This window comes from Triplophysa dalaica, chromosome 7 (assembly GCF_015846415.1).
Source record: "Triplophysa dalaica isolate WHDGS20190420 chromosome 7, ASM1584641v1, whole genome shotgun sequence".
NCBI lineage: Eukaryota > Metazoa > Chordata > Actinopteri > Cypriniformes > Nemacheilidae > Triplophysa > Triplophysa dalaica.
In genome coordinates, this window is record NC_079548.1 from 2,200,397 (window position 1) to 2,222,404 (window position 22,008).

A 22,008-nucleotide genomic window follows, 5' to 3' on the forward strand; every position below is an offset into this window, starting at 1 on the left:
CACTCTGGTGGTTTTATATGACACCTCCTTCAAGCTTATAAATATTAGTCCTTAATACAATAAACTTTGGACTCTGATTGAACAAGCACTTGTGTCTGTGTCAAACTCTGTCTCCAGATCTGAAAACTCTGTGTTCCATCGATTTGACTCTTCAACCGTAGAATATTGTTTAGACAAGGGGACGTAAGACGTTTACATTCTTTCAGTTACATTAATCAGCTAATACTACATATTTGAGTAAACTATAATTAAAAGATAAATAAACTGTGGCTTCATGTTCGTGTATAAGTTACACAGCAGTGTTACTTTAGTTTTCACAATGTTGTCGCAGCCGTTTGTATTGTAAAGCTGCCAGTGACTATTTGTTTAATAAGTAGCTTGTTTCTCTTTGAATCACCTTATATTTATTATTTCAACCGACAAAAGCTAATACAGGATATTTGAATGTATAATGTCCTGTGGAATGTTAATCATGGTCTAACAATAGACGTGGGTCTCATCAGCTCATCAACTGTAGGCCAACATAACATAACAGGGCCCGTTTGATATTCGTGTGATATACTGGACTCTGAGAATAAGTGGCGCTGTGGAGTTTTCATCGTGTGCGTCTCAACCTTTATGGGGACGCGAACACACGAACGCTAATATTTTCAAAACCGCAGTGTTTTTTAACCTGTTTGACAATTCATCCACACGCAAACGCAGTACCCGAAGATTTTCCAAAATTTAAGCACAGAATTAAAAAAAACGTATACAAATTCCGTATGACACTCGTATTGAGTAATGTTATATCCCATTGAAATGAAAATGAAACTGCACATCATAATTTCTGTGAGTTAAGTCTAATAATTACATTGCAGGGTGATTTAAGGTGCCCTTAAGGTTTTATTTTTTGATTCTGTAGTGCCCAAATTCATGTACCTGATATTCTAATTCACAACCTAGGGAGTATATTGAGATGCAGCTATGGTGGAGTAGATAGTCATCTTATAATAGAGGTTAATTCCAGGGCTAATTTAGTTGCATTTTCTCATGAATTTTAATTAAAGATTTTTTTACATAATTTTCTTTTGGGTAAAAAATGTTTTAAAGTTATACAGCATTGAAGCTCAATATTGGTCTCTTCGTTTGTCATGTTTTTTTTGTTGTTAAAAATGCATTTCCCAATGGAGAACAAGAAAATTGCTGTTAATTGTTGTTACACCTTCCCCAGTAAACTTTAGGATTTCACCTGTAATATGGTTTATAGCACCCTGAAGGGAGGCCATGTTTTTGTGTATTTGTCACTGTCTTGTAACTTTCGGGCTGAAAGTTAGGTTGAAGTCTAACCAGCAATCTTTACAATGTGTCTACAGGATTCTGCTGATCGTACCATCATTGTGGAAGAGGAGTTGGCAGAGGAGGCTATTAAAATTTACATCCTGCAGAGCAATGGGGCGGTCACCGATGTAGGATTAGTGATTGAGGGCATCACTGTCCTCAAAAATCTTGCCCAAATCTCAGCAGAGCTTGCTGCTATCTTTTGGGTCTAACTTACTCACTGGATCTGAGATATCCCAAAACTCACAGATACTCGTTTGAAGTATTCCCAAAACTTCTTCTTGAACTGGATCCAGCAAAACTGTCTGTTAAGGTTCAGAGACTAAAAAAAAACTTGCTTGGATAGAGTATTCAAGATCATCCCACAAAATGGGTACCTGTTTGAAAGTTTTACAATCTTATTGATTGTCTCAAAGTGATAGTTCTTGATCTTGAACCGCTCTACTATTCAAGATCATCGCAATGAATGGGTATCCCTGTTGAAATGTTTTTGATTGATTGTCTTAATGGATAGTTTGCTCAAAATTTTGTTATGTTTTCATAAAACAATCACCCTTAAATTGTTCCAAACCTGAACATGTTTCTTCTGTTGAACACAAAAGAGGATATTTTGAACAATGTTCGTAACATTCTGACATTTGATGAACACCATTTACTTTACATAGTATTATTTTATTACCGTGGAAGTCAATGGGGCCCAACCATCTATTTATAAACATTCTTCAAATGTCTTCCTTGGTATTTAACAGAAGAAAACAATTATATAGGTCTGGAACAACTTGAGGAGGAGTACATAATGACAACAGTTTCAATTTTGGTTGAACTATCCCTTTAATGTGGCAGTTACAATAGTAATTAATTTATTGCTTTATAGTTGGGTGATATGGTTGGTATTCACCAGTAAGGTTTATTCTGTAAGGCTATTTTACATTCAAAATACTTAAATGTTATGATGATTTTTAGAATGATTTCACATTGTCAAATGTTTAATTCACAAATACATTTTGTAATTTAAATAATGTGTGCACATGTGCTTTCTTTATAACTTGGTTTTATTATTAATTGTAAAGTACTCTTGGAGTAAAGGGTAAATACAATTTAAACAAGTAAATGCAACATTTTGATAATTGATAGTCCAATATAACATTAAAGCACATTTAGTAAATAGTGAAAATTTTAACAAATAATTGCTATATTTTCTATTATATCTACTCATTTATTTACACTTAAAAAATAGTAAATTTTATAGCTGCAAAGTCAATGAAATTTACTGTTCAAACAGAGTAAATGCAATAAAAAAAATAAGTAAATCTGAATACCTCTACTCGATTTTATTTGTCATATAAAATAATTAAGTTATTCAGATATCAAAAATAAAATAAAGTAGATCTACTCGATTTTATTTGTTGTATATATAAATGGTGTTGCTCAGATTTACTTAATGTTTTTAATTTGATTTACTCAATATAAACAGTATATATGATTGAATTCACCGCTATAAAATTTACTAAAATTTTTTTCGTGTAAATTGTTTCACCCAAAAAATTGAGTAAATCGCAGTAAAACATTTTAGAGTGTGGGCTTCCTGATTCCCCGGGTTCTTATTCTTTGTAATAATTCATTTTATGTCTTTGTGGAGTTGTGTGGTTGTGGGTTATTAACTGCCAAACCGCATGAGTCATAGCGTCTTCACCGCGGTGAGAACAAAAACCATAGCGTCACAGCCGGTAAAACACAATTTATTTACATTTCCAAAGTAAAATATATTCAAATCCCAAGTGTCATGATTCCACTGTCATGTCATGTTTATTCTTGTCTTGTAGTGGAGTAATGGCATAGACTTTCGGTTTTGTGTGAGAAGGACATGTCTTAATTTTATATCGGCTGACATGCCTCTTCTCATGTCTCGTCAGTGTTTCCCTCCATCTCGTTATCATGTTAACCTTTCCTTAGTGCTTAATCCCCAGCACCTGTTCCTTGTAAATTATCCTGTGTTTGTTTCCCTTTAAAACACCCTTGTGTTCATTGTCCTGTGCTCGTTCATTGTATGTAGCTGTATGATGTGCCATGTCTGTATGAGTTCATTGTTGCTGTATGCTGTATGCTGTATGCTCTTCACTGTCACTGTCTGCTGTCACTGTCTGCTGTCACTGTCACTGTCTGCTGTCTGCTGTCTGCTGTCTGCTGTCTGCTGTCACTGTCTGCTGTCACTGTCTGCTGTCACTGTCTGCTGTCACTGTCTGCTGTCACTGTATGCTGTCTGCTGTCACTGTCTGCTGTCTGCTGTCTGCTGTCACTGTATGCTGTCTGCTGTCACTGTCTGCTGTCACTGTCTGCTGTCACTGTCTGTTGTCTGCTGTCGGCTGTCACTGTATGCTGTCTGCTGTCTGCTGTCTGCTGTCTGCTGTCACTGTCTGCTGTCACTGTCTGCTGTCACTGTCTGCTGTCACTGTCTGCTGTCTGCTGTCTGCTGTCTGCTGTCACTGTCTGCTGTCTGCTGTCACTGTCTGCTGTCTGCTGTCTGCTGTCACTGTCACTGTCACTGTCTGCTGTCACTGTCTGCTGTCACTGTCACTGTCTGCTGTCACTGTCTGCTGTCACTGTCTGCTGTCACTGTCTGCTGTCACTGTATGCTGTTCACTGTCCGCTGTGCCTTGTCCTTGTCAAGTAAGGCTATTTTAGTTAGTGTAAGTGTTAATATTCAAGTGTTTGTTTTCTTAGTTAAGTGAGTCTGTGTCTTCGATTTCTGTTAAAGGTATCTTGTCTTGTTTTCCCCCTCGTGGGTTTTGTTTTGTCTTTTAGTAGTGTTCTCTGTTATAATAAACCTTGTCTTTCGTTATATGTCTTTCTGATCCACAGACTCCTCCTACAGTTTAGTACTGAAAGATCATTCTCCAAAGTACAATTAGCCTTTCATGATGGGCCGTTTCCAACTCTTTTAACATGTGGAAAGCCGTGGCCATTTAGCAAACGAAGTCAAAAGAGACAAAAAAAGGCTACATGATATATTGGTCATGTGACTGGGTCTAACATTTTAAACCTGTATCTCTGTCCCAGCAGACCTTCATCATCTGCTGCAAATTAATTATCTGCTGCCCGGGGAGCATGTAGGGGTAAAATGCCTTGCTCAAGGGGACCTCAGTCATTACCGACGTCATGAGAACTGAACAGCCAACTCTCTAACCATTAGGCCACGATTTCCCCCAGTATGTAACAAAGATAGCCATCATTAGTATATATTTAAAATATTATGGTATACAGATTGTACATATATTTAAAATATTTATATACTTAATTAATTGATAGAGTTCATAGTTTTATAAACGCATAACTTAAATAATTAAATTTCAGGCTTTTTTTCCCGAACTTTATACACTGATACAGATTTTAGTCTTCTGTGAAATGAAAACTCTGATCTATAATTTTGTTTTAGTCAAAAACGTTAAGCTTCCCGGCCGTTTGCATGGCGACTCGTGAAATCTGTGATCCATTAAAAATGTCTTCATGTTGTTTCTGTGAGCGAGCGTTAACTCTGGGTATCTTGCGGGAGGGTTGATTAAACTAACTCTTCTCAGATGTTTTTGAACCTACATACCCGGAGTTATCAAGATTTGGGTTAATCAACCGAGAGTTCAGGGTTAAGCTGACGATAAGTTAACCTGCTTTCTGGAATACCCCCAAGTTTATTTGTTTTTGTAAGGAAGGTCGTTCAACTAACTTCGGATATCTGTCAGTCACGCGTACTCAAGACGTTTGGTGTTCCGGAAAATTACGCATGCATGTCGTAAGTTCCTGTGATGAATGCGCCATCCCAGAGGAAAAACTGAGTCTTGTAATGTACGGAGGTCATAACATTTTAATTTTTTCAATTTATGGTAATAAAACACTGTGTATGGGAAGTTATGTTGAAAATTGGTGAGTCATGAAATTACCAAAAAGTACAGAATAAATTACGTAACTGGCAGGTCAATTGTTACCTCAGAATGGATAAATTAGCACGGTCGTAAAGCATATGTCAAACACACACACAGACAAAAACAACATTAAGAACTTGATTTTAATCACTAACAACATTAACCTTAAGTGCCAGTGTTTATTCTCTCATGAGATTTCAAACAGGCCTGTTTCCACAAACAGTACACAAGCAAGATTTAGATGCACATGTCCTCTGACGGGTATCTCTACATAAACCTTTTATGGAAGAATATTCTCTGAGGAAAGATACATCTCAGCTAAGATAAAACCAACTTTTAACAACATTAAGAAAGGCTAAATCCTTCGGTTATTTATATTGCTTAGTTTGTAATGCATAGATTGTTTAACGCTCCAAATGCTAAAAATGCTAAGTCTATTCCCATGTAATACGAGTTGGAAAACTGCAAGGGACGGTAAGGATCTTTGTTATTCCTCTTTTTCACCAAGCAGTACGGCACACTATGTACAGTTCGGGACGGCAAATCTGATCCGGCTTGCGTTTCCACTGCCAACAGACTCATTCAAAATAAAGGTAATTTAAATGATTCCATAAAGAACATTTTACATCAGATTATAAAATGGTAAGAGCCTTTGACGGAATGGTTCTCTGTGGAACCAAAAATGGTTCTTCTATGGCGATGCGTCAGACATAATATACATCTAATCGCGTTATAAAACGTTTGAACAGTTTGTACCTGTACACGTCCATAGTTTGGTTGTTTTTACTTTCCCTGTGTCTAGATCATATGAATATAGATAAGTGGCAAAACTTGAGAGAATTTGGATTTTAATAATTAAACTTTTAAAGTATTTGTAAAATAAAAAACTGAAGTTTCATGTTGAGATTGTTGAAGAGGATCCACCTTCCAATGTAGAAAGAAATCTCAGAGACAAGGGTTCCAGATGCTAAGTGTTCAATCTTTATTTGCTCGAGCGGGCAAAGTGAGATATTTAGAGTTCATCTGAAGTGATCGGACAAACACACATCTGACTGCATACTTCATACAGAAATCATGTTGTTTTTCAGTTTCCGCCAATCAGGTTTCACATGTTATAACCTTTTTTTAGACCGTCCCCTTTCTTGGTTGCTACTATATATTTTAATCGGACCTGCGCTCGCTACAGTTATATTTCTGGCCCAGAATATTAGGATTTATTTGCGCAGAGAGCCTTTTAATTTTTTTAATAGAAAAACATACAGTATATATCATGATGTATCCTTCAAACACGTTTTAGGAGGGAGATGTACATCATAATGTTATCCTCTTTACCAGAGTGGTAACTTACCACAGTTCAAGGGCTGTGGGGTTTTAAAAGGGGGTCTATAGGTCATGGTTAAGTTAAAAAAATATTTTTTTAATAAAACATTTGCAAATAGTTAAAGGCATTGAATTTAAATGCATCCACCACCTTATTATGGTCTGTGCTCATCATTTAAAGGGCAGTTCCCCTACAATTGGATGTAATAAAAACGATCAAATGTTTTGACACTCATGTAACCTTTTAATGCACGGTTTAAGTGTTTTTGTTTTTATAACATTCCTACATGCCAAACACAGCTACAACTTCTAGAATTAGGGTGTGTTAGACCTAATGTGTGCATGCAAGTAATCAAACATTGACAAAAGTGGGTTGTATTGGGGCCATAGGGGAACCCCAAATAAAATTCTGCTTAAAGGCCTGGGCTGGATTGGCTCTGCTTGTATGGCCCAGTCTTAATCTTGATATTGTATATTCCTCTTTAGTTCTTTGCCCCCTATCCTCATCTTTTCTACTTCCTTCTGGATTTTATCAAATGTTCTCCCTGGTTTTCCTTGTTCCATTTATCTTGCCATTTGCTGATAGTTGCACCTTTAATAATTGTCTTTATTTCTGTCTTGCTAAATAATATCCATTTTATTTTCCTTTAATATGCCATGTGCTCTCTTAGCCCTCATTAGAATCCCGTCAGTGTCTGATTCCCCAAATCAGTCCATTGTTATTATGCCTTGTTAGTTTCCCTATTTAATGGCCTTGTGTTTTCTGTCCTGTGTTGGTTCAATTTGCTTTGTTCTTGTCTGAAATTGAATCTTTCTTACATCCTGCATAGTGTTTTGTATCTCACCCTGTGTCTGACCTGTAATAATGAGGTAATTTTGTAAGATTTTTTGGGTTTTGTTTGTTTTGTCCCCTCATGGGAAGTGTTTTGTTTTCACTGTTTGTCCCCTCGTTGTGTGAATTCGCATGTGGGTCGTAAGGCTACTTGTGTTTGTAAAACTCTTTCCACACTGATAGATCCAAATATGAGACATGACTTGTAGATCTTAGCTTTGAGTCCAGCTTCACTAGATCTCTCTCCGTCAAGAACAAATTAAACCTGGAATTATCAACTCCGTTGTGAGTCAATCCTTTAACCCAACCACCAGGGAGATATAGAGCTGAAGGGAAGAACAGCAGGCAGGAGACGAAGTGATGTTAAATAGACAGACAAATGATTTCTTGAATAATCTCAGTTGTGTGTTGATGCTCAGTCAAGATCTGTCAAACTTCGTCTGACTAGAAACAGATTCAATATTTGATTTTAACCATTCAAGATTACAGTATCAAAACATTGTCTTATAAAATTATTATGAACCTTGAGATGGAGACCAACAGATACTCATATCAGCATAAGACACAATACAACTCTCAACGAGGTTAAACAAAAGGAAAGTAAGGAGCAAATAATACGAATAGAAGTGAATAATAAAATATATGAACGAATACATATGATAGATGACTATTGTAATAAATGGGATAAATGAAATAGAATAATAAAATGAAATAAAACAAGAAACAACTTTATGTTTCTATCCAGATCTATCAACACTGTTGACATGCATGAGGTTTCTCTCCAGTGTGAATTCTCATGTGTGTCTTAAGGTGTCCTGTTTGTGTAAATGTCTTTCCACACAGTAGACATGCGTGAGGTTTCTCTCCGGTGTGAATTCTCATGTGTGTTTTAAGGCTATTTGTATGTATAAAACTCTTTCCACACAGTAGACATGCGTGAGGTTTCTCTCCAGTGTGAATTCTCATGTGATTCTTAAGGTCACCTGTGTTTGTAAAACTCTTTCCACACTGTAGACATGCGTGAGGTTTCTCTCCAGTGTGAATTCGCATGTGGGTCGTAAGGTTACTTGTGTTTGTAAAAGTCTTTCCACACTGTAGACATGCGTGAGGTTTCTCTCCAGTGTGAATTCTCATGTGGGTCGTAAGGTTACTTGTGTTTGTAAAACTCTTTCCACACTGTAGACATGAGTGAGGTTTCTCTCCAGTGTGAATTCTCATGTGTGACTGAAGGCTTCCTGTTTGTCTAAAACTCTTTCCACACTGTAGACATGCGTGAGGTTTCTCTCCAGTGTGAATTCTCAGGTGTGTTTTAAGATGACTTGTATGTGTAAAAGTCTTTCCACACTCTAGACATCCGTGAGGTTTTTCTCCGGTGTGAATTCTCATGTGTGACTGAAGGCTTCCTGAATGTGTAAAACTCTTTCCACACTGTAGACATCCGTGAGGTTTCTCTCCAGTGTGAATTCTCATATGTGTCTTAAGGTGACTTGTTTTTGTAAAACTCTTTCCACACTTTAGGCATGCAAATGCTTTCACTCTGGTCTGGTGCTTATCGCTCTTTTTGTCTCCTGTTCTCAGAGCTTTTTTCTGTGAAACTTTCTGGAATTTTTGTGCATGTTGATGTTTCTCATCTTTTACTTCATCTTGACTGTCCTTATTCACTTCCATCATATCTGAAGTGAAAAAAAACGATCTGTTAAACACAGTTTTACAATTGTACAAAACAACAGCACAGGACAAGATTTTAGTTTAATTCAGTGCAGTGAGAATTGCTTGGATTAAAGTTGCCACCCTTGAAGAGAATATTCAAATTTTACTCTGTTCAAATTAAAACATAAAATGAGATTTTCAGCAGAAAAAGCAATAATGTGATTAAAAAAATTGTGCAAGTCAGAGAGAAAATGTATGTTTACTATAATCATTTTTGTCATTATGTGTTTTATAATAAAAATCATTACTGCCATGATGTTTCAGTGGTTTAGAGAGAATGAATAAAGTATAAATCAAGACTCAACATTAAAGATTTTCAGGTACAAAATTTAAAGACATCAGATGTGAAGTAACAGTGTATAATCTTCACTGTATAAATTGAATATAGATCAATCTTTATTTGAGTTACACCAGTCAAGAGCACAAGTGATGTTTTCTTTGTCTTTTGTTGTTTTATGAACATTTAAAACTGTATTTAGACTGTGATTTGTTAAGCTGCTGTCACTTTAAAAGAACAAAGTACAGTACAGCAGAAACTATGCTGCAAAGAAGTAATGTAAAAGAATGTTTGACAACTAAAACCAACAGACTGCGTCTCATGTAGTCAAGTAAAGAACATATTCATGTTATTATTCACCATGACTATTAAAAAGCAACAAATTGATGAAAATGTGGAACAAAAGGTCAAAATGTTGTGCTGTACAACTTAAAGCAGGATGTGTGATCTGGTCACTCTACTGCTACATGATTAATGCAATTCTACTGAATCTATACCAGATTATATACTATACAAAGTTATGATCATTCATGTATTTTACTGCATTTATTTATAGTGCTAAACTTCTGCTTCAATGGTCTACCAATAACCACACAATTCATTAAACTAGATTCTATCTAGAAAATAATAACAAATAAAATCAGAAACCAACCTCTGTGTTCTTCAGTCCCTCAGTTTGTGTTCTGTGTAGTTCTGGATCTCTCGTGTTCTCAAGCTTCTCTTCCAGTAACTCCAACAACAGTGTGAAGATTTCAGTTCTTACACCTGAAGTGATTCTTCTGCTTGTTGGTTTCTGGTATTTATTGGTGGATTGATGTAGGAGGAGCTTCACTGAAGGTGTCAATCACTGTTTGTGTGAACTGGAGATGTTAGAGACATTGGCCTCGTGCATAAAACATTCGTAAATATATAAGTTCATTCCGAGTAATTTGCACGTAAAAACAGACCTTTCTGAAAACTTTCCTCTGGTTTCACAAATACGTCGGAAATGTAAGATTTCGTAGTAAAAATGCTGCGTCCCAATTCTCCTCCTTTCTGTTGTCGTGAGGCGTCGAATTCCGCTTTGAATTCGGACCTCTTCAGGACCCCGATTGGCAGCTGGTTTAAACGCCTGATCAAAAAAGTGTTATCACCATATCTTGTTGTATGAATAATCTGAAGGTACGTTATCTTGTTCCAGAGCTAGCTAAACCTCTGTACATACTAAAATCTTGCAAAAATTATGGTTTTAGTTTTCAAAACAGCACTTAAGCATTATATAAGAGTATATCATTTTAATATAAAATGAATATTAGATGATGATATTAGAACAGTTCAAAGGCTGCAGAGGGACATTGCAATTTTGAAGGATATAACAAAAAATATAGTATTTCATGGTTAATTTATCCTGGTTTTCCATTACAAGTAAGATGAAAATAATGAATAAAATAAATGTTAAAAAAGTATAAGACAATGAAGAATGTGGGCTTTAATATGATCGGTGTTCTTAAACTTAAATGGCATATTTAATCTATTATCTAAGACTCTGTTTGGTTTGCTATCCCATCTTATCTTTTAAAAAACATTAAGAGGTAGGCCTTTACATTAATTTTAAAATTTGACTTAAGTCAAATGAAATAAGTCAAATAATTCGAAAACCTTCTGTTTTTCATAAACATTTTCATAAGTATTAATGTTGTTTAAATAAACTTCAGTCCCCAAGCCAATGGAATACTCCCTGTATTATGTATTAACTTTTAATTGTTTATTTCATTTATATAGCTCACACATAGGTACAAAAATACCTAAACAAACAATATATTAAGCTTTAATATAAATAACAAAATCCCAAAACATGCTGTAAACCTAAAATACGCAATAGAGATTAATAATTGTTTATTGTACCAGGTGTGGAATATATAGGCTACTGAAACAGATCCGCTGTAAAACACCTTATATAACAGTACGTTATAATGTAATATTACATTCATAATGACTATCCTCCCAAGTCTTGAAATAACAGTTATATAGCTTTTTGTAATATAGTAATATTATGCATTGTGAAACACTGTAACGAATTGCTGTAAAAACAACAGCGTTAGTTTACAGAAGCTGACTGCTTTTTAAATAATACAGAATATTGCTGTAAAGTGCAATGCATTCTGGGGTCACGTGATGGATTAACTCATATGTACAGAATATTGCTGTAAATTTCAAATCTACAATGGCGGGATAATCTTCAACAGTCGAGATTGGGGTAGTGCGCAAAATGATTGATTCACACCTGTGGTAAGTGACTCATTACGATTTTTTTCCATATTTGGTAACTATCATACTGGTAATGTTTTATAGAAGTATATACATTTGCGGTTCATATTGGTAACCCCGGATTCAACCTCCATCCGCGGGGACCGAAGGAGTCTGACGGGGTTTCAGCAGCGCCGTCGCGGTAAGATTTCAAACATTCTCCGTCGCTATAGCACCTGAGGACAGAAGTTTGTCATGTTATTTAGAGTTTTTGTACAAATCAGGAGCGAAGTCGGTATGTGACGAGCTACAGTTCATTGTATTAGTAAGTTGACGGTTGTTTTTTTAATGTTGAACATCGCGCCCGCCGTAGACTCGGTAAAAGTTACATGCTTCGACTGTTGGGATTCACGGGAATTTAGTATTGATAACCACACTAGGTCGTGATTATTTTCTGGTGTAACTCAAATGTGCAAATGCAGTTATCCGTTAAATCGAGCGCCCAAATTAAAACGAGTCGCTAAAGCTTGAGGTAAGTGGATGTTCACGGAGGATAGCCCGGTAAAGTGATTAATGTACGTAACCAGCTAGATATACAGTTTATGTAACGGAGGCCAGATGAGAGCTTGAGCAAACGTCGTTACGACACCCTCATCGTTAGAGCAGGACTGTCTCTAAGCGCACACACACACACACACAGATCTCATCATTGAATTACATAATTTTAATATTCACTGTCTCTGACTGTATATGTTGTCCTCTGTTTTTCCTCTGACTATAAATATCTAACATTATTCTCTTTTCCATAGTTCTAGCTACTTGTTGTGCTCTGATGGATCAAGATGTGGACCGTTTTACAGACTCACTTGGGCTTTGTTTTGCGATGTTGTTACATGATGGTTATGTTGGTTAACGTGTTGTTTAAACATGAATGTTTAAACATTCCTTGTTTAAAGAGCCATGTTGGCTACTATGAAGTTGTAACTGAATAAAAATATTTCATGTACATCAAGGTACAAAATTTGTCTGTAATGTATTTTTTGTATCAATTAGAAAATAAATAAACACTGTATATCCAGTATGCATAACATACTGGATATACAGTGATTATGTATTTCTTCTAAATACAGTAAATTAAAATCAAGCAATTGGCTGTAAAAAATACTGTATTATGCAATGACAGAAAATGCCTGTAAATTAAATTACAGTACTGTGGCTGTAAAATTTACAGTAACTGGCTGGCAACCCTGCTGCCAGTAATTTACTGTAAATTTTACAGGATTTTTTTTACAGTGAAAGCTCTGTAAATTTCTCACAATTACAGTGTACGTGATGCTGTAGATTAAGTGTAAAAATTGTAATATATCTTAATTAATTTAGTACCAGTCAAGCTGTACTTCCCCTCGGACCGTCCCAGTCCCACGCTGACTGTTACTTTTGTATCTCTTTCTGTTACAACAGTTTTAAGTGACATATATTTAATTATTAATTAATGCCAGTGATTTAACTGTATTGTTTGATGATAATTAAGTGCAAAAACAACATGCTTGAAACATTATTGAGCACATAATTATAGTTAACACCATAGTTATAAAAATATAAATTACTGAAAATAGAACAACGTTTGTATTAACTTTAATTAACTGCACATCTATTGCATAATTAAATAAATTCGAAGCACAACAATGCCTTATGTGTTTCTCTAAATATACTAAACAAAACTGACGATAAGATGCTATGACAGAAACTTTTATGAAAATATTTGATACTGATTTTAGTCTAAAACACACAGTCAATTGTGTACAGTGTTTAATAATTAATGGTGGGCCGTTATCTGCGTTAATGTAACACAACGTTACTGTGAAATCACCAAATCAAACGTGACATGCAAACATGGATGCAGCTATGAAACCGCCGGGTTTGCTTCTGGGAAAGTTTATTTTTAAGAAGCTTCCCAATGGAAACCTCGACAAGACTAAGGTTGTTTGCACCTTGTGCAATGTGGAATTGGTTTACTGTACGGAATTGGTTTACATACAGTTAGTTTAAAAAAATAAAAAACAAACTTTCTCTCAACAGGTAGTGGTCTAGCTTTAGTTGAAACCAGTAACTTTATATTGGCACCTAATGTATTATGGCTCCTGTATGACATATCGGTTGTTGCTCCCTAACTCTTTGTAAGTCGCTTTGGATAAAAGCGTCTGCTAAATGACTAAATGTAAATGTACTGTAGGGGATCTACAAATTTGTGAATGATTATGAAGACTTTTATTTTGACAAATTGTGAAGACTTCTATTTTGACGCTTGACGGGCGCCGCCAATTTTGGTTTTGACGTATTGCGCGAAGAGAGATGGAGAGTTAGCACGTGGAGTGAGTGAAGCAGCTGTGAGCTGAGAGCGGATTGTTGAGTTCGTGAAAAGTTATTTTTAGACCCGTGACATCAACCAGAGATGTATAACGTTGCCGCGGAGTCTTTGTTTATGTGAAGAAGTTTGTTGAATTGAGTTTTAAAAAAGAGTTTTCTGCCATTTCTTTTGCGGGTGAAGCTGGGCAGAAAGGCCTGTTAGTTTCATAAAGTTTCAGTCTCGTGTAGGAGTGAATACTCTCACGTTTTCTTTGTTTAAAACAGTTTTTGTTTCATTTTTCTAAAACGAATATGAGACAGTGAATGCTGATACTGATTGAGTCGTCTGATAGGGCCGTGCGTGCGTGCGTGTGTTGTTAGTCTTCTCATTTGAGACTCCATCAGCTGGGATTGCAGCCTCGTTGAATCAAGCTGCTGACGTCAGTATCGCGAGCACAATCGCTGAGAGTTAAGTGAGTGAAGAGACAACCTGCCATCCATTGGACATCATTCAGCTCCTCATCCACAAACCAAGAGTGGTGATGTACATTGTTTTTCCTGTTTTCCTACTGAATACTGCTAAGCAGAATAACATTGCCATTTTCTGTCAGTGAGTCATCTAAACTAAACAGTTCAATCGTACAGTCATTTTGATGGAGCCGTTATAAGTGAATTTTTCCTGAAAAGTGGATTCATAAACTTTCTTTTTTTGGTGCTCGTGAACTCAAACGGACAGAGTATAACTTTTTCATTCCTTTTTCCTGGAGTTTTGAATCGAATTTGAATCTTTGAGTCAAATTGGAGTGAACTGTTGAACTTTCAAGTGAACTGTTTCAATCTATTTACAATTGTGAATCTTTCTAAAGTGATCCTGATTCTGAATGTGTTCAAATTGAATTGAAACTGAAACAAATCAGTTTTCTTCTCCTTTTATTATTTTCCACATTTTTATTTAATTTTGATTCATCTGCATTTAAAATTGTTTCATACTTCCTGTGAAAACAAAGAAAAGAGAAGCATTTTATTTAATGCAGTAAAAAAATAAATGTAATTTTTTTGTTAGTTAAGCTAAAACTGTTTGTTTATTTGTGAGTCACTTATACTAAGGAGTGGGGGCGTCTTACCTATCCTGTTAGATCCGGGGAGGGTGGGTTTTGTAGTACGCTAGGTTTAACCCCTGAGTTTTCTACACACACACTTCAGGTGGCCTCCGTGCATTGAGTAAATCCTGAAGCCCACATCGCCGACTCTTGAGCATTACACATTGCAACACGATAGAAACCACACAACTAGTTTAATTAGTTGTACGTAGACTAAAAGCATTGGGTGGGGGGACTAGGATCCTGTTGCTCACTCAGTCTTCCTTAGTATAGTGCAGAACATTTCCCTCACAAGGCGGTGGCATATTTCCCCCGCCACAGTACTATAGGAGCTCTTCCAGTCTCAAGTACCACCTAAACGCAAAGCATCCCTTAGTTAATGCAGAAGTAAACACCAGTACATCTTATTGAACATAATTTAATTTTCATCACAAATTATCATAGTAGAACCGCTTTCTCAAGCAGTTTGTGATGCATTTTGGAAACAGGGGAGGAGCCCCTGGTCTAATGCGCCACCTGGCTTGAGAAAACCCGATCTCAAAACTTACTTTTAGTCATTATTTCGGTAGCACACATATTCTGAATGCCTTCGGCAGAATTCAAATGAGCCATTTTAATCTAGATTAATACACCCAAATGATGTGAACTAATAAACACATTTAAACTTTTCAAACGTAGCACATTGATGGCCGTGATCTGTCTCTCATTCTCGCTGTGTAGGAGAACATCCGGCTTTGCGACTGTTCGGACACACTAAACTAGCGCTCCATGATTTGCACTTCTGCTTTTATGCTTTATCTAATTTATACACCAGCAGTTCAGTACAGTGCTCAGACTAAACATTTAGGAACTAAAACCAAAGACTCTGGGAAATACTTTTAGGATAGTTGTCTACAAGCTTATGCCGACAATTGAAATTCTTAAGGATAACTCCGCTGCACATACTTAAACTGCTGTGAAAATGCCTGGATCAAAAACCACCTGCTGCTCAAACTGCTACATACTTCTACAAAGGATTGCAGTTCTTGAAGCAAAGTTACCCAGTACTTCTCAACATATAAAAGTGAGCTCAGGCAGACCTGCAGTACAGATGCAAACAAAGATAGGCCTAGCTGAGGACTCAAACCGTTGGCAGAAACAGGACGCAAGTTCAAATCTCAGAGCAGCTTGCTTGTCTAGAACCATTTTACTGGTAAAACTGTCACTGCATGCGGCACAAAGTGTTTACAGGCACAGTGACAAGGTCCATGTCATTTATCTAAGACAATCCAAAACAATACAATAAGCTTTTATTTGTGTCCATACAGCATTTGTGTACAGCTTTACAAAATGTTATTGATTTTTATCTACTCAAACTCAACTTTATGTATTTACCGTTTTCTACAATTTTCATTGTTACTAAGCAGCTGAATATGAGATATATTGACTATAAGCAGATCAATTAAAGTAATTTACCTGTAAAAACAAGAAAAAGGTGAAAACACAGAAGATAAACATGCCGAAATACAAACGATCCACACACACAATATGCACGCGTACTAACACACATAGATTGACACACACAGACGCGCATGCATGCAAGCACAGTGAAAGCACACATTTAAGATAAAGGAGAGAGAAACACAGGTCATATATTAAACAGACTATATATTCCTTTATGTAATATTAATTATGTAAAACTTTAAGTTTGAATTCTAAAGCAGCCCCCCCCTAAGAGGCAAATAGTGCAAAACAGTGTACAAATGATTGCGAGGAACCCAAAACTCCAATCGAGAAAAAACCTTCAGGAGAGGTGTTCAGGATTTACGTCCTCAGGCGTAAACTACACTTCTATTTATAATTTATAAATATCTAAAGTTGTATTTTCGATCTTAAATCATTTGCATTTTAAAGATACTTCTTATTTCTCTTTGTCAATCATTTAATGTAAAGAGCACAGTACCACAAGTGTACTATGAATGATGGATTCAAGCGTACTGCAGTAAATTCTGTGCATCACATCTGAATGTTCTATCTCTACAATAAAAATGTTGTATTGAGGAAAACAATTTTGTCATCTTGACTTTATATCACTACAGACAGAATTTAAGCACAAAGTGACTCATTCCCTGTAGTAACACTGAACGCATTATGTGTTGAAGTGAGTTTAATTTAGGTTCTAAACTATGATCAGGTCACATTATGTACCAAACAGATTAAGCACAAACTATCAATAAGGTGTAAAGGTCATTTTGAACCACAAATGTGATCAAACTTATTTCTTTACTTTTTCTAATCTCTATGTTTATTCAGTTTGAACAAATATTGAATATTAATTTTGATTTGACCCTTTTTAACATTGAATGTGTCCATTTCAGATAGGATGTAAGTGAGGACAGTCTATGGAAACCGATTGAAGCAAACATATGAGAAACATCAATGTGTAAAACCCAATACAGTATCTTTCACGAAACTTTTGTGTTACTGTGACCGTGTGACGGATATAAATGAGTAAAGACCCGAAATATTAATGTTTTTCACTAATCATCCTTTCTTACAATTTTTACTTATTTACTTAGTAATAATTTGTCCACGAAAACATTAAAATTTTGTTTTGTATCTTATTTTTGCTGTTCTGGGAAAAGAGTTTTGTATCTGTATTGCGTGGTGACGTCACTTCTGGTGAGCTCGCGCTGCCCGCTCGCTCTGAGTCTGCTGAGGAGAGGTAAGCAGTTAGCGGTGCTTTCTCACTATATGTCTGTAAAAGGGCCGAAAAGTTTGATTAAGACAATGATATGCAGTAATATTATTGTTCACAGTGTTATGGATGCATTAGGAAGTGTTTTATGAATAGATGGATTGTATTTAATGGTTTTATTACCGAGTACAGCGGTTTGAGTATGTGTGTGCGCACACAAAGCGTTGTGATTTTAACTGATTAAATAACTTCAATCTGTGCAGATGAAACATCACACACGAAACATTTTATTATTCTGTAAATTACTTCATTTAATACATCCAGCGTTAGACATTAGCCTAACACTGAAAACACATCTATTAGTGTTAATAGATCATTCAGTGTTCTGATGATGATCATGAGTGTTTTCTTTTGTTTCAGTATAACAGACACATCAGTGTTAACAGCTGTTATTATTCAGGCTTATAGTTCCTATTTCACCTTCTTCATTATGCTGATATCTTGTGTAGATTTCCTCACAAAACAAATGTTAGTGTTTGAAAAGGCAAATAAAGAATTTGATTTCTATTTTAAAAGCTTAAACATTAAGCTGTAATTTTGAATATGATTCAGTCAGTTACATGAAAAGTTATTTAACCCTGTGTCTTCTCTCAAAGGTCTTGTCTGTTTGAACTGCTTAAAATAGATTGGGGTCAGGTTTTAATGAGTCATATCAAAGTGCATTTATAGTTATTGAGTTGTTTAACTGAGTTGCTGAATGCATCAAATTGAACTGAAATTCTTTTGAATTCGTTTGACATTGAAGTAAGACAGAATTTAATTGTTCAGAGATTGTTTCATTTCAAATCATTTTTTAATCAAATTGTTAACCTTTTGATTATAAATTAATCCAATCGATGTGTATTTACTGTTAGACATTTAGCTAACGCTTTAATCAATAATACAATAATAGTCAATAATACAATAAGCTCTTATTAAAGATACTAGTTTTAATTAAGCCAGAACAAAACCTATTGAGAGAGAGAGAGAGAGAGAGAGTGTGTGTGTGTGTGTTTTAAAGAGAAGTCAATATTTAAACGTGTCTACCCAAAGTTTCACACCACATATACAGTCAATCTCCATAAAATGAGAAATGAACAGTCTAAAGAATACTAGTACAGCACCTTTGTCAATTGTTTTTTAGAGATGTTAAATAATGCTGATTTGAGTTACTGACAATGTCTCTCTAACATCTCCAGTTCACACAAACAGTGATTGACACCTTCAGTGAAGCTCCTCCTACATCAATCCACCAATAAATACCAGAAACCAACAAGCAGAAGAATCACTTCAGGTGTAAGAACTGAAATCTTCACACTGTTGTTGGAGTTACTGGAAGAGAAGCTTGAGAACACGAGAGATCCAGAACTACACAGAACACAAACTGAGGGACTGAAGAACACAGAGGTTGCTTTCTGATTTTATTTGTTATTATTTTCTAGATAGAATCTAGTTTAATGAATTGTGTGGTTATTGGTAGATCATAAAAGCAGAAGATTAGCACTATAAATAAATGCAGTAAAATACATGAATGATCATAACTTTGTATAGTATATGATCTGGTACAGATTCACTAGAATTGCATTAATCATGTACTCATGGTGAATAATAACATGAATATCAATATGTTCTTTACTTGACTAAATGAGACACAGTCGGTTGGTTTTAGTTGAAACATTCTTTTACCCGCCAATTTTTTGCAGCATAGTTTCTGCTGTACTGCGCTTTGTGCTTTTATAGTAACAGCAGCTTTATAAATGTTAATAAAATTACAAAAGACAAAGAAAAACATAATTCAATGCTATTGACTTGTGTTACTCTAATGAGGATTGATCTATATTCAATTAATGACGATTATAGAGTGTTATTTCACATCTGATGACATCTGATCACATCTGATGAATTTTGTATCTGAAATCTTTAACGTTGAGTCTTGATTTATGCTTGATATATTGTCTCGAAACCACTGAAACATCATGACAGTAATGTGGTTAATTATAAAACAAATGATTGTAGGTTGTGATCTCGGCTGTAGCCACCATTGAGGTCCCCAAGATCCAGACCTCTGTAGTTTTGTTCTGAATTATTGTTTTTAGTACTGCCAATTTAGTAAAGACTCATATAACTGATCTCAGATCGGATCTTCCTCAGCTGTTTAACAGCAATCTTGTATCAATCTGATTGAGTTGGCCAATCAAATGAAGAATGGCGAGGATTACTGTCCAATCAAATAAAAGAAGGCGACAGTTGCTATTGACACAAGTCAATCTGGAGTTCAGTTTCTACTGTAAAAGAGCGACAGTAGCTAACTGTTAGATTTGTTATTACAGAAAGGTTAGCGGCCATTCACATGTTGCGTCTGAAAATTCAAGCAGAACGTCACTTTATCCCTCTTTTCAGAGCGCCCGGGAATGTGCACTCTCGTTTTAAGCGTGCTTGAAGCTCAACAACATATAAATAACAAAGATGAATAAACAATCGATTGCAATATCCAGTAATCCAAACTACAAAACTCTGAAAACATATCATTAACTTGTTAAATGTCAGTTTGACATGACAAAATCATTACCAGACCGTCTCTAGTTCATGCTAAACTGTGTGGCTTTGAATCAGGTGTGTTTATAGGGTGTATTTACTCTTTTGAACAACTATATGATTTGCAAATAATTCTAATGCATCACAAATTATCTTTCTTTAAATCTGCTTCTCTATTATTTTATGTTGACCAATTTCATTATAAAAGTGTCTGCAACTTCAGCTACACAAAAAAGGGGCAGTTCATTAAAAATGGAAACCTCTTAACTTTATGTACTTTCAAATGCATTATGAGCCTTCATGAAAGACAGGTTGTATTTCAATCTGTAAGTATTTGCATAAAAATATCAATTGATCATGTGTTTACTTTCATAACTGATAAACATGAAAAGACAGAGATGGTTTTAGCAATTGTTATGCAATTTGTACTCCAAATGTTTTAAAATGCACGTGTGTATATCAAGAAGGTAAAAAGAAATTTGTTTGGGTAAGTTTTTTGACCTCTGTATTCCCAAAATTCTGTGTACGCCCCTGGTTGGGATTTAAACAGAGTATATTTTAACACGTTCTCTTCAAAGATCGCCACTTTTATCTTAAAATTGCCGGCCGTATGGGGCCAGCCCAGGTTGGTGTGCCATCAGAGGGGAGGTCACAGATTTGCCAATAGGGAATCAGGAGAGAAGAAATCAACATACGGGACTACCCAACGGGGGAGTCACTACGTATGGGGCAATAGTCGTAGTATAGGGGTCCACCTAAGTAGGGGCGACACTGCCAGTACTTGACTTGGTTCAAACAGACCGCTCCGCCCGGTCCATTACCAGATTGCTAGAATTTCTGGATAGTGATGGATGGAATGCCTATACTTCGCCCAATGGGGGAAGTAGGGAGATTATATAGCGCACTGTACTTACCTGAAGAGGGAAGCTTGACCTTAAGCTACACATGATAATTCACACCGGAGAGAAACCGTTTGCATGCCGTTTGCGATAATCTTAAAACACACATGTGAATAAACACTGGAGAGAAACCTTACGCATGTGATCAGTGTGGAAAGACTTTTACAAATTCAAGACACACATGAGAGTTCACTGGAAAGACACCTTCATATGTCATCAGTGTAGGCAGTCTTTTGCAGGACTTCAGTGTGGAATGGTTTTTGAGTAGCCTCAAGAAGCATACGAGAACTCGGACCAGACTGAAAACTTTCACCGTGAAAAGAACCCAAGATAACTCTTACTCTTCTAGTTGTGAGTGTCTTTAATCTGTACTGTATCATCATAAATGTTTTAAAGGAGTCTGCATGGAAGAAATGCATCAGTTCAAGCATTAAAACTTGTTTTGTTCTCTATTTAAGTTCTGGTTGTTTTAAACCGTCTACAATTAGTTCTCTCTTAGTTTCAATCAAATAATAATTCAGTCATGTATGTGCATCAGTTCTGTCCGTCACATTGATCTAAAGAAAGCCTATGGAATCAGATTCTCCAGACAAAGACTTTTGTTTTTAATTTGTTTTCCCTTAACTGTCCGTCCATATTTTGAGCAAAGACAAAAATTGCACTATGCAAACTTAAACAGCTGTGACGATTGAATGCTTTGGAGTAGAGACATATGGTAGGTCTCTTTTGAAAAAAAAAAATGTGCTGTAATATTTATTTAATTTTATGAAATATAAAAAAAGAAAATTTTGCCAAATTTTTTTAAAAAGTAAA

The 22,008-nt window shown here is 35.8% G+C and overlaps 1 protein-coding gene across 1 annotated transcript; it reads right to left on the reverse strand.

Annotated features, from left to right (window-relative positions):
- Nucleotides 1-6,192: 6,192 nt before the first annotated feature.
- On the reverse strand, nucleotides 6,193-10,627 carry LOC130425968 (gastrula zinc finger protein XlCGF8.2DB-like). Its single transcript, XM_056752443.1, has 2 exons — nucleotides 10,026-10,627; nucleotides 6,193-9,059 (listed from the first exon to the last, which is right to left on the reverse strand). The coding sequence occupies exon 2, from the start codon at nucleotides 9,055-9,057 to the stop codon at nucleotides 8,137-8,139; it is 921 nt and encodes a 306-aa protein (XP_056608421.1). The 5' UTR covers nucleotides 9,058-9,059; nucleotides 10,026-10,627; the 3' UTR covers nucleotides 6,193-8,136.
- Nucleotides 10,628-22,008: the final 11,381 nt, after the last annotated feature.

Coding starts and splice junctions, on each gene's coding strand:
- LOC130425968 (XM_056752443.1), bottom strand. CDS start 9,057: ATGATGGAAGTGAATAAGGACAGTCAAGATGAAGTAAAAGATGAGAAA.